General features: G+C 45.9%; 1 protein-coding gene across 1 annotated transcript in view; it reads left to right on the forward strand.

Annotated features, from left to right (window-relative positions):
* Positions 1–15,060, forward strand: part of ANKFN1 (ankyrin repeat and fibronectin type III domain containing 1) — a 135,658-nt gene extending 120,598 nt beyond the window's left edge. Inside the window, exons 16-17 of the mRNA XM_075014759.1 lie at positions 6,814–7,033; positions 14,276–15,060. Of these exons, the coding sequence (XP_074870860.1) occupies positions 6,814–7,033; positions 14,276–15,060 (1,005 nt within the window). The remainder of the gene's footprint in view (positions 1–6,813; positions 7,034–14,275) is intronic.
* The last annotated feature ends 595 nt before the right edge of the window (positions 15,061–15,655 follow it).

A 15,655-nucleotide genomic window follows, 5' to 3' on the forward strand; every position in this document is an offset into this window, starting at 1 on the left:
CGTGTAGACGATCCGCGTCCCACAACGTCGAAATTGTGGGGTCCTCCATGGCAGCCATCAGCTGGGGGGTTGAGAGACGCTGTCTCTCCAGCCCATGCGGGGCTCTATGGTCACCGTGTGCAGCAGCCCTTAGCCCAGGGCTTCTGGCTGCTGCTGCTGCAGCGGGGGATTCATGCTGTATGCACAGGGTCTGCAACTCGTTGTCGGCTCTGTGGATCTTGTGCTGTTTAGTGCAAGTGTGTCTGGGAGGGGCCCTTTAAGGGAGCAGCTGGCTGTTGAGTCCGCCATGTGACCCTGTCTGCAGCTGTGCCTGGCACCCTTATTTCGATGTGTGCTACTGTGGCGTGTAGACGTTCCCTCGCTGCGCCTATTTCGATGTGGTGCTGCGCAACGTCGATGTTGAACATCGACATTGCCAGCCCTGGAGGACGTGTAGATGTTATTCATTGAAATAGCCTATTTCGATGTCGCCACATCGAAATAGGCTACTTCGATGTAGGCTTCACGTGTAGACGTAGCCCTCTAGTCCAGCACCCTTGGGACTTGACCGCTGCCAAGCCAGAGAATTTGCTAAACCATAGGAGGTCAATATTGTCTAGCAGCATCACCAGCACTTCTGCTGCTTACTGGGCTCTTAGAAGACAGTTAGGGGTAAATTAGAGCTAAATAACAGCACAGAACATTGAGAGCCAGGACTGGTGCCTGGGAACAAACTTTATGGGACCACAGAAAATTTGGACACACCCATGAGAGGTGGACATTTGGCTAACAAAATAGTGCCTGACCACGGATGTGATCAGATTAGAGAGGTTCAACCTGTATCAATTTATCAACATTCCTCCCATTGCCATCAACAGGAGTTCAAGGCACAGAACATGTGACACAACTCTCATTAGTATCAATGAAATGGGACTGAACTAGAAAGGCTTGCATGGAGGAAGTGGGGGCTTTTGGGCTATTCATCCAATACAGGTGCTCTCTCTGTCGGCATAATGAACCGCAGTGCAAGATGTTTTAAGAGGGGTGTTCTCTTTTATTGAAACCAAAATAACAAATACATAAATCTAAATCTGAACTGTGGCCATGATTAAATACATTAGCGGATTGTCTCCAGTTGTCAGCCTGCAGTTGTGGCCTTCATTAACATTGCCACCACAATAATTAGCCCCTTGTCTGCTAGAACATCTAATGGGTAAGGAAATTGAACTGCACTGCAACTAACCCTACAGGTGGTCCTTCTAGGCCAGTCTTGAGGCCCTTGGCTCAAATGACGGAGAAAGTCAAAGTGCTGTTGTCTGTGACATGCTGGGCTGGTGGGTAGATGATGGAGAGCTTCATTCTGCAGCCTGTCACTTTGCATCTACACTAGATTCTTATAAGAGTCAAGAAACAGCAGGCTAAACTGACTTCCAATTTTCACCAGCAGAACTCCATCAATTTCCATGATGTTCTCCCCCACTCCTGATGTTACACTGTGGCAGCTGAAAACTGAATCAGATCCACTCTTGTTAAAGGAGAAATCTGATTTACAAACCTGTCACTTTACTCTGTTCATAACATTACTGATCAAAGACCTGAACCAGTGAGCCCACTGAAGTGGGTGAGACTCTTCCCTTCAACTTCTGCGGAATTTGGGCTCCACCCTCTATGCTTTACAAGTTCTACAGGGAACCAAAAATAAAAAACAAAAACAAAATCAAAAAATCCTGTGTGATCACATTATTCCCCAGGGATCTTCAGGGAAATTGCCAAATGTAACCCTTGAAGGAACCCAGAGAACTCCCATTGACTTGAGTATGTGCTGTAAATCCAGTATCTTGCCCTGCCCTTCAGTTTTCTTCTGAAAAATCCATTGTGATTCCTACACTTAGGCTACGTCTACACTAGCACACAATGTCGAAGTAGCCTATTTCGACGTAAGAACATCGAAATAGGCTACTTCGATACGTATCATCTACACATCCTCCAGGTCTGGTGCCATCGACGTTCAACGTCGAAGTAGCAATGGAGAACGTCAAAAGGAGCTGCCCCGGAAGGAAATGCAGAGCATCCACACACACAAGTGCTCCCCATCGAAATAAGGGGCCAGCAAAGCCCCAAGCCACTCCCTTAAAGGGCCCCTCCCAGACACACTCGTCCTGCACAGCAAGAGATCCACAGAGCCAACAACCGGTTGCAGACCTCATGCATGCAGCATGGACCCCCAGCTGCAGCAGCAGCAGAAGCCAGAAGCCCTAGGCTAAGGGCTCCTGCACACGGCAACCATAGGGCCCCGCAGGGGCTGGACAGAGCGTCTCTCAACCCCTCAGCTGATGGCCCCCAACGAGGACCCCCTGTTTCGACGTAGCAGGACGTGGATCATCTACACACGCCCTACTTCAACATTCAGGCTACGTCTACACGTGCACCCAACTTCGAAATAGCTTATTTCGATGTTGCGACATCGAAATAGGCTATTTCAATGAATAACGTCTACACGTCCTCCAGGGCTGGCAACGTCGATGTTCAACTTCGACGTTGCTCAGCCCAACATCGAAATAGGCACAGCGAGGGAACGTCTACACGCCAAAGTAGCACACATCAAAATAAGGGAGCCAGGCACAGCTGCAGACAGGGTCACGGGGCGGACTCAACAGCAAGTCGCTCCCTTAAAGGGCCCCTCCCAGACACGCTTTCATTAAACAGTGCAAGATACACAGAGCCAACAACTAGTTGCAGACCCTGTATATGCAGCACGGACCCCCAGCTGCAGCAGCAGCAGCCAGAAGCCCTGGGCTAAGGGCTGCTGCCCACGGTGACCACAGAGCCCCGCAAGGGCTGGAGAGAGAGTATCTCTCAACCCCCCAGCTGATGGCCGCCATGGAGGACCCCGCTATTTCGATGTTGCGGGACGCGGATCGTCTACACGTCCCTACTTCGATGTTGAACGTCGAAGTAGGGCGCTATTCCCATCCCCTCATGGGGTTAGCGACTTCGACGTCTCGCCGCCTAACGTCGATTTCAACTTTGAAATAGCGCCCAACACGTGTAGACGTGACGGGCGCTATTTCGAAGTTACTGCCGCTACTTCGAAGTAGCGTGCACGTGTAGACGCAGCTTCAATGTCCAAGTAGGGCACTATTCCCATCTTCGGATAGGAATAGTGATTTCGACATCTCACCGTCTAACGTCGATTTCAACATCGAAATAGCTCACGGCACATGTAGACACAACACATACTATTTTGACATTGTGCCAGGTACTTCGAAGTAGCCGGCTAGTGTAGATGCACCCTAGTGTGCATCTACACTAACTAACTTCAAAGTTAACGTCGAAGTTAGGCACTACATCAAAGCAGCCAGCAGAGAGTCTATACACATTTTTTTTTTCCCCTTACTTCAAAGTTAACTTCGAAGTAGGGAGCCCAACTTGGAGGTCCTTACTCCATTCCTGGGAATGGAGTAGTGCCCTACTTTGAAATTTAACTTCGAAGTAGGGTATGTGCAGAAGCTCTACTTTGAAGTTGCTTACTTCAAAGTTGTACTTTAAAATAAGCAACTTTGAAGTAATTTTTGTAGTGTAAACACAGCTTTAGAGTCTTGCAAATACCATGGGTATTGACTTTGCATCTGCAGATAGCCACATCTGTGGACATAGGCTGCGTCTACACAATAAGATAAAATTGATTTTATTAAAGTTGATTTTTTAACTCTGGTTTTTAGCCAATCGATTTTGAGCATCTTCACCTTCCCACATGCTCCCCAAAAAATCGAATTACTGCTGCCACACACAAGTAGCTTAAATCGAGCACTGTTGCTGTGTATTGTGGGACCTTATCCCACAGTTCCCTGAGCCTCGTTGCATTCTGGGCCCACAAGTAGATGTGGGTATATGATGCCATCTTCCCACATTTCATTCCCCACTTTCCTCTGCCATGTTAAGTATGTTTAAGTAGACACAGGTGCTACACTGAAACAGCATGCCTAGACTTTAGTTTGGGCTTACATATTGATTTACGCCTCCTGGAAAAGAGGACTCTTAAGTAGATATGGGTGCTTCACTGAAACTTGAATAAATCATCAGTAATGGGCAAGGGCGACTAAAAGACAGTACATGGCTGACAGCCACGAAAATCATGACTGACCATGGAGCCCTTTCAGGATCTCAAATCTGGATTTAGACCACCTGGGAAAGAAGACCCTTATGCTTAAGTGGACATGGTTGTTACACTGAAATTTGAATGAACCATCAGTACAAGACCCCCAGCTACAGCCAGCCCCCAAAATTCATGACCACCAAGTGAAACGTCCACTGGACAGCTACAACACCCCTGGCTACAGCCAGCCCCCAATAATTGTGATTGTTGAGGGAGATGTCCCCCGTGTGGCTACAAGAACCCCAGCTACAGCCAGCCCCTAAAAATCATGACTGCCGAGGGAGACGTCCCCCGGGTGGCTAAAAGACCCCTGGCTACAGCCAGCCCCAAAAATTCTTGACCCTTACCACATGCAATCTGCCTGGCACCTTGTACAGCATGTCCTTTTATTGGTTCAGGGTCAAGCCACATATGGCGGCTGGACACAGGAATGTTCCAGATTGTGTGGCACCTCCGGGGGGGATGGAAGGGAGGGGATCAAGACAACATGTAAATGGCTGAAAAGAAGTTTCTTATACTACCTGACAAGCATGACCCCCACCACAGCCTAGCTGACACATGGTACGGGGGGCCAGTGGCTGGCGCCAGTCAGCACAGAAGAAAAGGCAGCTTGCAGGAGTATACACAGAACCACAGACCCCACAGCTGCACTCCTAGCAAGAAAAAGAAAGATTTTTCAGCTTCTCATGACCCTACAGCCACAGGCTTGCAGGTGCCAAATTGTAATGGTCTTCCTGTTACCTAATTCCTCTGCACCTGAGAACAGTGGAGAGGTAAGAGGCCAGAGCGGAGAACTGTGGTGCATCGTGGGGCACGTACAAGACGTCTGTGGAGGCTAATGAATTCAATTTAAAGACATGCCTCATCCTCACTACCTTTCATTCGGGATTTTAAATTCCAATTGAACACTGCACCCGTCAGGTTACTACCATTTTAGGATTTCGATATCATGTTGACTTAGTGGGCCATAAGTTGAGCTATTGGAGTTTACAGTGAGGACAGGCACTTGGAAAACTTGGGCTAACTGACTGAAATTCGATTTTATCTCATAGTGTAGATGCAGCCAGAGTTGCATTGTTTACCATCTGTATGGACTGCAGATTGGATGTGGCTCTGAATGTTTTATCCACATGGGGTTTTCACAGTGAAATAGAGTGCTGGTGAGGGGGTGGATACAGATGCAGATACATATAAAAGGTGCAGGTCAGATGGTGGGTCAAATACAAGTCAATTATCATGGATTGGATCCAGATCCAAACATTTGTATCTATGCAGGGCTCTACCTACCATAAGCTGCCAGTTGCTAATGGCTAAGCAAATGCCCATCAAGATGGACTATTGTTATAAATATATATAAAATGTATGTATATCTTTTAAAAAAATCCTGTGCAGTTATGCAGGTGACTAGTCTATGCTACCATGTTGTTCTTTAAAAGTCCATGTCCCTGGTTTCCCTCTCGCTAACCCTGAAGAGTAGTTGTCACACCTGCTTGTTGATGTTCCTCAGGGCAGCAATCATGTAACCCTATTTACACATACAGGAATTAGAGCAATGGAGCCCTGGTCTGGATAAGGGCCTCCAGGCACAAACACAATATCAGTAAAGGTAAACAGCACAGGCCAGATTCTGTGCAGTTGTGTACCCCATTGGAATTCCTGAGAATGGGGAAAGTCAGTGGGAATGTGGCTTTCCATGTGCCAGGCAAGTTCAGAGGGATATGGAGGGGCCTCGGCAATGCCTGAAGAAGAGTTCTGTATAGCTTAAAAGCTTTCTCTTGCCAGAGAAGTTGGTTCAATCAAAAATATCACCTCACCCTTTTGTTTCTCTAATAGCCTGGGACCGATGCTACCACAGCACTGAAATTAGGACAAGAGTGACACTTGCCCAAGGAGCTGTATCGCTTCCCTCCAACAGCCACCTACATTGCAGGTCACAACATAGGTGAAGGTCCTCCATGAGGCACTTTCCATGACACAGACTGGCCAGAGTCTTGATTCCACCCTCTGCCAATGTGTATTGGTTGGCGGGGAGATGGGAAAGGGGAGGGAGACACAGACTATAGATTACGGGTTTAGTCCACTGGCCTGAGATGTAGGAAACCCATGTCTAAATCCCTGCTCTCCCTGATTCAGAGCAATGCCATATGTACAGCTGTGCTCTTAATCAGGCAAAGCTGGGACTTAAATTGGATTTCTTACAGGTCAGGTCCATTCCCTAATGACAAGCCACATTCACACACACCTACTTCCCAAATGGAAAAACTCAGGTTTTGATCCGAAAAAAAATGGCCTTTTTAACATAATTCCATTGTCCCCAAAATGTTCCCAAGTCATCTTTTCATTCCAGTGCAAAACCAAACCAAACATTCTGAACGTTGAGTTGCCATGAAACACAATTGCCACCCCCCAGATATTGGACCCAAATCTCCAGAAGCTAGTCTGGATTTGGAGTCCTCTGCTTGGGGACCATATCTACTGTGCCTTGTCAATGGTGCTGCATAGATTTATATCCTAGCTCTTATGCATCTTTTTGGTTAAAATTAATTTAAAAAATAAAAATATGTAAAAAGAACTGGTGATTTATGTATCTTTTAAAGAGAAAATGAAAAATCGATACCTTCACTACTGATTGCAAATTTTCATTGTTTGTTATCTTTTTTTTCCCCTTTCTTCCAAAGCAAATTGATGAGATCTGGCGTGATATGAGATGGATCACAGAGGCACTGCAGTATGCAAGATATAAACAGCCAGTGGCTGGCTTACCCATTAAAAAGCTGGTGGACCTTTCAGAAGAGCAGACACAGAAGAAAATAAATTCCACGTCCTCCCATCTGGATTGTCTTCCATCACCACCACCCTCACCAGAGACCAGGAGCCAGAGGAGAAAAGCCCTGAGTGGTAAGAGAGAGATTTTTTTTACCTTTGGGTGAAAATGACTACAAAATCAAGACAGCCCCTTGATCGCCCATGCTAGTCTGCGATATTTTTTCCATGCCTGTCTGGGTATTTTAACAATTACCCATTTTTAGTTTTAGTTTTATTATTTAAACTGACAGGCTGGATAGGATAATCATAGATTGGGAGAAAGGGGCATCAAATGACAGTGCCTTCTAATACCTATTTTTTGGTGGGGGTATTTCTTGAATGTTCACTCTCAGTATGAGCTCAGAATTATAGAAATCGCAGCTAGAAAAACCATCTATTAGCTCCATTAGTTACCGCAGTGTCATTCCTTCCAGTGCTCCCTTCCCATCAGTGGTACCCTGCCCACCTTGCTTTTTTTCACCTCCCTCCCACCCCAGTGGAAAGACTTCCCACAGTAGATTTCACCTTTGCTGCATTCGAGTCCCTGGCTTTGGGTCTGCCTCAGTGCCCAGTGAAGAAGCCTGCCCCATCCCACCCCCACTTGGCTTTAAGGAGCAATGAGTCAATTTCACTCCCGTGTTCTGCAGTCCAGAGGGATGACAGACTTGCTGGGCTCCTGAGAAAGGTGGGTGGGTGGAGCCACTCTCCTGGAAGGGGCGGGGCCTTAGGAGGAAGGGGTGGGGCTGGAGCAGCTGGCACTCACTGCACTGGGAGCCTCCTAGCCTCAAAGCTGCTCAGAGCTCTGTTCCAGCCGCGACTTAAAGAGTCCTGATCTACAGCCACTGCCACTCTTGTGTAGCATCAGCCAGAAGTCCTGGGCTCTTTTGAAGGGCTAGGCCCCAGGCAACTGCTCCCTTTGCCCCATCCCCAGAAACAGGCCTGTCTGCAATTCCCACAAGAAATGAACGAGATAATACAAAACAACAAATATGAGCATGTGTGTGTGCATGTGCACACACACACACACACACACACCAGGGAAGCAGGAATTTTCAAAGGGACCTAATCAAGACAGTGGGACTTAGGCACCTGGGTCCTTTGGGCTTCTGCAGTACCTAATGGTTTGGTACACAAGTTTTATCTGCATGAGCTTGGCTGGCTGCTTTACTCACAACCTGCCCTCTCTTCATATGCCTCTCACAGGAAATTCCATAAGATGAATCTCAGTTTCCTGGCCCATTCCTGGGACTTTCTAGAGCAGGATGGGGCATGGCCCATAGCAAAGCTCTGGCCCCTTGTTTCTCTTCTTGTAGACAAATTATTTGGTGTTACAATTATGGGCCGGCCTGAACCTCTGCCCCCTCTCTGGTCTCTCTCAATATTCTATTCCCCCGGTTTTCAAGTCTCCCGCCCTTACCTATCTTGGGATGGAATTTACAGTTCTCCCATTTTTCAGATGCAATCTGGGTACTACATGCTGTCCATACCAACTGTGTATTATCATGCAAAACCCACTGGAAACCTGTATCACTTCACTGCTGGAGCCTGTGACCAGTGAAATAGTAACCAACAGCCTTCTTAGAACAATTATTAGTAAATAGAACAAAGCATTAGAGAAAACATTTTCAAAACAACAAACACAAATTTAGTCTCATCTAATGTTATACCTCATTACAAGCTATATTAAGCTAGTTTGTGTCTTCAGCTACAGGAATAAAACAGACCTAACTCATAAGAATGGCAATGCTGGGGAGACCAATGGGCCATCTCGCTCAATAGCCTGTCTTCAAGGGGCCAATGCCAAGTGCTTCAGAGGGAATGAACAGAATAGGCAGTCATCAAGTGATCCAAGTCATCAAGTGATCCCTTATTGTCCACTGCCAGCTTCAGGTGAACAGAGACTAGGGAAACTCAGATCATGGGGTCACATCCCTGCCCATCCTGGCTAATAGCCAGTGGTAGACCTATCCTTCATGAACTTGTCTAGTTTTCCACCACAACATACCCTGGCAAAGAGTTCCACTGGTTGAACATGTGGTGTGTGAAGAAATACTCTGTTCTATTTTAAACCTGCTGCCTATAAATTTTATTGGGTGACCCTTTTGCATGAAGGAGTAATAACATTTCCTTATTCTCTTGCTCAATACCAGTCAAGGTTTTACAGATCTATATCATAACCCCATTAATCGTCTCTTTTCCAAGATGAAAAGTCCCAATCTTTTTAACCTGTCCTTATACAGAAGCTGTTGCATACCCCTAATCCTTTTAGTTGTCCTTCTTTGTATCTTTTTTAGTTCCATTATATCTTTTTTAAGCCTGGGGCATCCAGATCTGCATACAGAATTTCAGATGTAAATGTACCATGGACTTATATAACAGCATAATGATATTTTCTGTCACCTCATCTATCCCTTTTCTTATGGTTTTAAAACTTTCTGTTAGCTTTTCTGATTGCACTGCACATTGAGCAGATGTTTTCAGAGCAAGATCCACAGTGAGTCCAGTTTTTCTTCCTTGAGTATTAACAGATAATTTAGACCCCGTCATTTCACAGGTATAGTTAGAATTAGGTTTTTCAATGTGCATTACATTGCATTTATCAACACTGATTTTCATCTGCCATTTTGAAACCAAGTCACGAGAACATGAGAACATAAGTCACCCAGTTTTGTGAGATTCCTTTGTCAGTCTTCACAGTCTGCTTTGGACTTAACTGAGTAGTTTTGTATTGAATGCAAATTTTGCCACTTTTGATTAACCCTTTTTCGAGATCATTTATGAATACATTGAACAATACAGTTCAGACCCCCTAGAGGACACCATTCTTACCTTTATCCATTCTGAAACCTGATCATTCATTCCTGCCCTTTATTTCCTACCTTTAACTAGTTACAGATCCATGAGAGAAACTTCCCTCTTATCCCATTAATGCTAACTTTGCTGAATAGCCTTTGGTGAAGGACCTTGTCAAAAGCTTTCTGAAACTCTAAGTAACCTAACTCACCTTCTTTTAGCAAGTCCCAGAATTTATACAGCCTGGCCTTCCCTTGATTTCCACAGAGTGTATCCCTTCCAGCTGTGTGAAAAGCTGAAATTTTGTTTTGTTGTTAAGTTCTGAAAAAAATGAAAATAAAACAATTGCTTCATATCAACCTGAAAGAAAATATTTTCAAAAATTTTGGCTAACCAAAAAGTTTGTTTAAACAATTGCTTTGGGTCAAACAAAACATATTATTTGACCCAAAACTAAAACATTTTTCAGTTTTGAGCATTTTTAAAGGTTGGGATGGTAAATAAAACTGAGGGAAATTTTTAGAACGAAAAGTTGTTGTGAGGGATTGACAGGAGAGCCTGGCAGTGCCAGACCTAAACAAGGCCTTTTTGCCCAGTTTACCCCATCCTGTTTCACCTTCAGCCAATGCCAGGCCTGGAGGGAGAATAAAAGAAGGGAACCCATCTCAGTTAGGGTCTGACTGACCAGCAAAGAGGCAGGTGCTTATTCTGCCATCCACAGGACCTGAGCTGTCTTCTGGATTGGCTGCAGGACACAAGCCTCCAAACCCTGCCCCAGGCACAAAGGGGGAGAACCCAAAGGAAAACTCCTTTTAGGGTGGGGAAAATGAACTCTTGGCACCATGCCCCAAACTGAGGGAACAGACTTTGGTAAACAGCCAGAAGTTCTACACCCTGGGCTCTTGGTTAACGCTCGGACCTAACCTCTAGGCCACCCACTGCCTGGGGGACCTGGCTGCAGTTGTTGTGACTGGAAAAATCAAATGCAAATATTTCACCCTGCATCAGTCTCCCTGAATCTTCCCCTCTCAAGCAAATTCCATGTTTTTCAAAGCCCCATCTGCCCTGTGTGCATGTGAACCCAGTTTCTATATTTTATTGCTCAATGTTTTTTGTCTGTGATGCCTTCCTTCTGCCTGCCCTGTTTGACATTAGGTCAGGTATACTCTAGGAAAATAAGTCGTTTTTAGATACACAATTCTAGCTACAGCAATTGCATAGCCAGAATTGACTTATCTGTAATCAAGTGACCTGGATGTCCTCACTGAGGACGGTCAATGGGAGCGATAGTGAGGAGTACAGAAGTCAATTGCCAGCCCCTAATCAGTCCATTTTGCATGTTCCTACCAGACATGCAAAATAGAACCCCGGAGGATCGACCCTAACCAGATCGATCTTCCAGGTAACGTAGACATGGCCTAAGACCATTCAGCCTCTAAAGTCTTGCAATCACTGGTGCATAACCATGTGCTGAACTTATCTGCTACTCTCCAGTATACAAACCCTCCACCTCAGGAATCCCATTCGCAAACCATATTTCAGCATAAAGATCAATACAAATCACTTAGCAGCCCCTCATTCCTAGCCATAGAGTTTAAGGCCAGAAAGCACCACTAGATCCAGAGACTAGTGCAAGGATTCCAGGGGTGGCTCTGCACACATATACCTGCCCTGCTCCCTCACAGCCCAGGTCCTGCCAATGCTCCACCCCCTCCCCACCCATGTCCCTCCTCCTGTCCATGCTTCACCCAAGCTCCTACCACTCCTGCTCCTGCTCCACCCATGCACTGCCCTTTCCCTGCCCTCTCCCCCAGATCCACCCCCATATCTCCTGCCCCTTATCATAGAAGTGCAGGGCCATTTCTGGGGAGTGCGGGGAGAGTTTCCCCCTCCCTTAGAGTGTTGTGGCCCAAGACCCTTCTGCACATGGCTCAATGGAGGACCTGTGTGCACTTGTGAGGCCCTGTTTTCAAGACATGACTGGCGCGCTATCCCTGGGCAGGCCTGCACGTGGGTCAATTTCATCTGTGATGACTAAGTCTTGTGAACTGCAAACTGTGAAATAAAAGTGGCTAATGAGGAGTGAGCCCAGGATGCAGGAGGAAAGTAAGTTGCTGTGCCCGGTGCACTGCTCCAGTAACAAGGAGCTGTGAAAATGGGGCCTGGCTGGGGGCATGCTCCCCAACATCTAGGATTGTACCAGCCCTGAGCACCACCCCCTGGGGTGCCGTTTTGGGGGGAGGCTAAAACTCCCCCCTCCCAGATTTGTACAGGGATGCTGCTTGCTCTTCCCTTTCTCATCACTGTTGGGGAGTGAGGGAAGAGTGCTCAGCTTGCTGCATCCCTCACTCTGGCTGGGGAGTCGGGGGCAGGAGAGCTGTGCACTTTCCTCTCACTCCCTGACACTGACAGAAAGGAACGAGCAAGTGGAGATGGGGGATGGGCTTTAGTCCTCCTGCCCTCTCTGTACACCTTTCCTATATACACCAATCCCAAACCCCCGCCCTGAGCCTTCCACATGGCACCCCCATGCTTAAATTTCTTATGGGTATGGTTGTATCACACACACACCCCAACCTCCTGCCCGGAGGGTCCATCCCCAAAGGGGGGGTTGTGGTACGGGTTGAACCTCTCTAGTCCATCGCCCTGGGGACCTTACTGGTGCCAAACTAGAGAATTTGCTGGACCACAGGAGGTCAGTATTGTCTAGCAGCTTTACCAACACTTCCACTGCTTACTGGGCTGTTAGGAGACATTTAGGGGTAAATTACAGCTAAATAACAGCACAGAACACTGCGGGACAGGACTGGTGGCTGTAAACAAATTTTATGGGACTGTGGGAAAGTTGGCCACACCCATGGTAGGTGGTCATCCGGCTAACTAAAATCATGCCGGACCACAGATGTTGCCGGGCGAGTGAGTTCCAGATTAGAGAGGTTCAACCTGTACAGCAGTACCTCTAAGAAATGTAAGTTACTTCCACCCCTGCAAGCAAGTCTGCTATCTTGTCTGAGGGTTTACTGCTCAACAGAGGCATTAAAGGACACTTAAGAACATGGAGGTCAATTGTTCCATGTTCGTCTCAGATCGTATCTTCCTCCCAACCTTTGGCGATTCTTTTTGCTCTGTTTGCTATTATACCCACTTCCTTGGCATCCATCACTGCTGTGAATAGCTGGAAAATTAAATAGATGAAATAAATGGATTGCACCAAAGAAAATAAAGAAAACAAATTAAATGACAGTGCCTGTTTCACTAATAGAATAAGGACTTTGGGGAAAAATAAATCACTGTTCTGCTGAGCTGTCATTAAGCAATGAGTTAATGACATGGTAGAAACAAGAGCTTTAAATGCTGTACGGAACAACTGCCACGGCCTTTTTGGTCATCATAATTTATTTTTACTTCTAAATGGCAGTTTCCTACTGTCAAGAAAACCAAATAAATCTGCTCCTATTAAAGTAAAAGCAAAAAAGCTCAAAGAATTTGTATGGAAATTGTAGCCTTTATAGAAGCATGTGTTCCAGACTTTGATTTAATCCATTATATATTAATGTTCTTCTTTGATTTCATGGTCTTTCTCTAACCCAAATTCTCCTTTGATTAACACGGTGCAAATGCAAAACACTCACTCTTGGATTAGGTGGAGATACTTATCATTAACACCATGTGTCAAAGAGCAGAATGCATCCCCTAGGTGGGCCTGGTACATTATTGCCCAGCAACTGTTGTAAGCCCATTTACAGCAATACAGGATGAGTTGTGGGTATTATTTTATTCCTATTCTGTGCTTGCTTTTTTTCCTGATGTAACTGACCACCCCAGTAGAGGGCAGCAGACAGTCAGACCCATTATGTTACAACCACCGCCATTTACATTACTTCACAACTTGGCTTTCATGACAAAAGAATGGCAATAACATCAGGGCCAGGGCCAGTCTAAATAATTAATAAAATAACAAATGTGCAGATGGATTGAGTTTGTCAAGCTGGGGTTTGAATAAATCTCTCTTCACACACAGAGATTTTGTTCAGGTAGTTGTGTAACTTTTATCTATGTCTGTAAAAGACGTGTAAACTCAGGTCCTGCTCTTGATTGCACAGGTGAGAATCCAAGGAAACTCCATGAACTGCTGAACAGAGAACAGAATTTGGGTCACAGTTTCTCAATATCCAATTTGAAACTCAGAAAACAAGATAATTTCAAAATTTCATCCCATTCCCAATTCTTCTCTTTTGCTTACCTCCTGCCATATGTCATTCATCCTTTCCTTCCTTCTGTTTCTCACCATGATGCTATCTCCTCTCTGGCACATCCATCAAACCACCACAACCATATTCTCTTTGCTCCTGTCACCCAGTCCTGTGGAAAATTCAACAATGGAAATATGTGAAGGCTGCCAGATGTGTGTCTGATATTCATTTTGCTTCCAAGTTAAAAAAATATATTAAGTGTATTAAGCCATTCATTAGAAAGAGCGGCAGGGTGTGAGTGTGTGTCATGTTAGTGGTTATTCACTTGTAATGAGTCTTCTATTTTCAGATTCCCAGCCCTGCTCAGATGAAGAAGGCTGCTCTGAAGTATTTCTTCCTGCCGACAGCGACTATGATTCCAGTGATGCACTGAGCCCCAGAGAACTGGATTTGGTTTATTCATCCTCACATGACATATCCCAACAAGTAGCTGGTGGCCTAGGTGGCAGTGCACCTGACGTCCTCCAAGTCCATGATATGAAACCTCACCTGACTTTGAAAGAAGACTCAAAATGGAGCAGTGACATAGATGCTGATGCTGAGTACTGCACAGAGTACATGAACAGTCTGACAATGGGAGGATTCACGTCGAAAAGCGTGGACAAGACTTACAGCTCCAGGCAGCCTTTGAGTTTCTTGGGGAAAAAAAAGCTTGGGAAGCATCAGCACTACAGCTACTTCAGCTGGCACCATCGCTGGCTGCGAGTGCACAGCGAGACGCAGCCCACCTGTCTTTCTGAGGGGGTGTACACACAGCACCTCATGCGAGCCACGGAATTACCACAGGAGACGACCTCCAGTGAGCAAATCAGGATTCCTGTTGAGGGGCCTCGTAGTTCTTTCTTACCTCATGCTTCGAGCCTCCCAGAAGATGGGAAAGGCAGGCCCCAGGAGTCAAGGCAGAACATCCGTCGGATATATGTGGAGCCTTACAAAACCGTGCTAATAGGGGAAGAAGCACTGAAAGTGCCCGTCGTAGAACGTGGGGATTTGCACGACGCTACGGAACAGGAAATGGGTTTGGATGACCAATCAGATTCTCCTCTTTCAGAAGTATTCAGTAGTACACTTTAGGAATGCACCCAGGGTGGCATTGTGAGCATGCTGAATTTAGAACCGTGCTTTCAAAGCAACCTTTAAAATGCAGATCCTCAGCTAGCATCTGGTTCCACTTTACCAGGTGAGGATCTGGCCTTAACTGGATACCCCCAAAGGCGCATGCCAAATCACTTGCATCTGCAATTTTCAGGTGTAAATAATTAATGTTTACCATCTAATGATGCTGCGTGATGGCAAATCAGGTAGTTAGGCACTGAAATCTGCTTGATTACACACACCAACGTCTGGGCATGCAGAATTTCAGGCACATATGATTTGCCTGAAAAATTTGGGGGAAGTTGGTTAAAGTAACTATAAAAATGTGGTCCTGCGCTTTTATTATCTTTATTTTTCCTGCAAATGTTTCCGCTTCCAAACATTCCCCTTTGCGTGGATTTGGTTGGTATACAAGCAAAGCACTGAGTGGTTTGAAAGAAAGTCCCACAGATACTGCAGCTTCTGGGCATTTCAGTGTGTCTTAATTTTGATCAGAAAAAAATTAGTGCCAAGTTCAAACACTGCCATGGCCAGCACAATTGCTATCATTGCCTGCTTGGTTGAGCAGGATTAG

This window comes from Carettochelys insculpta, chromosome 20 (genome assembly GCF_033958435.1).
Source record: "Carettochelys insculpta isolate YL-2023 chromosome 20, ASM3395843v1, whole genome shotgun sequence".
Taxonomy (NCBI): Eukaryota; Metazoa; Chordata; order Testudines; family Carettochelyidae; genus Carettochelys; species Carettochelys insculpta.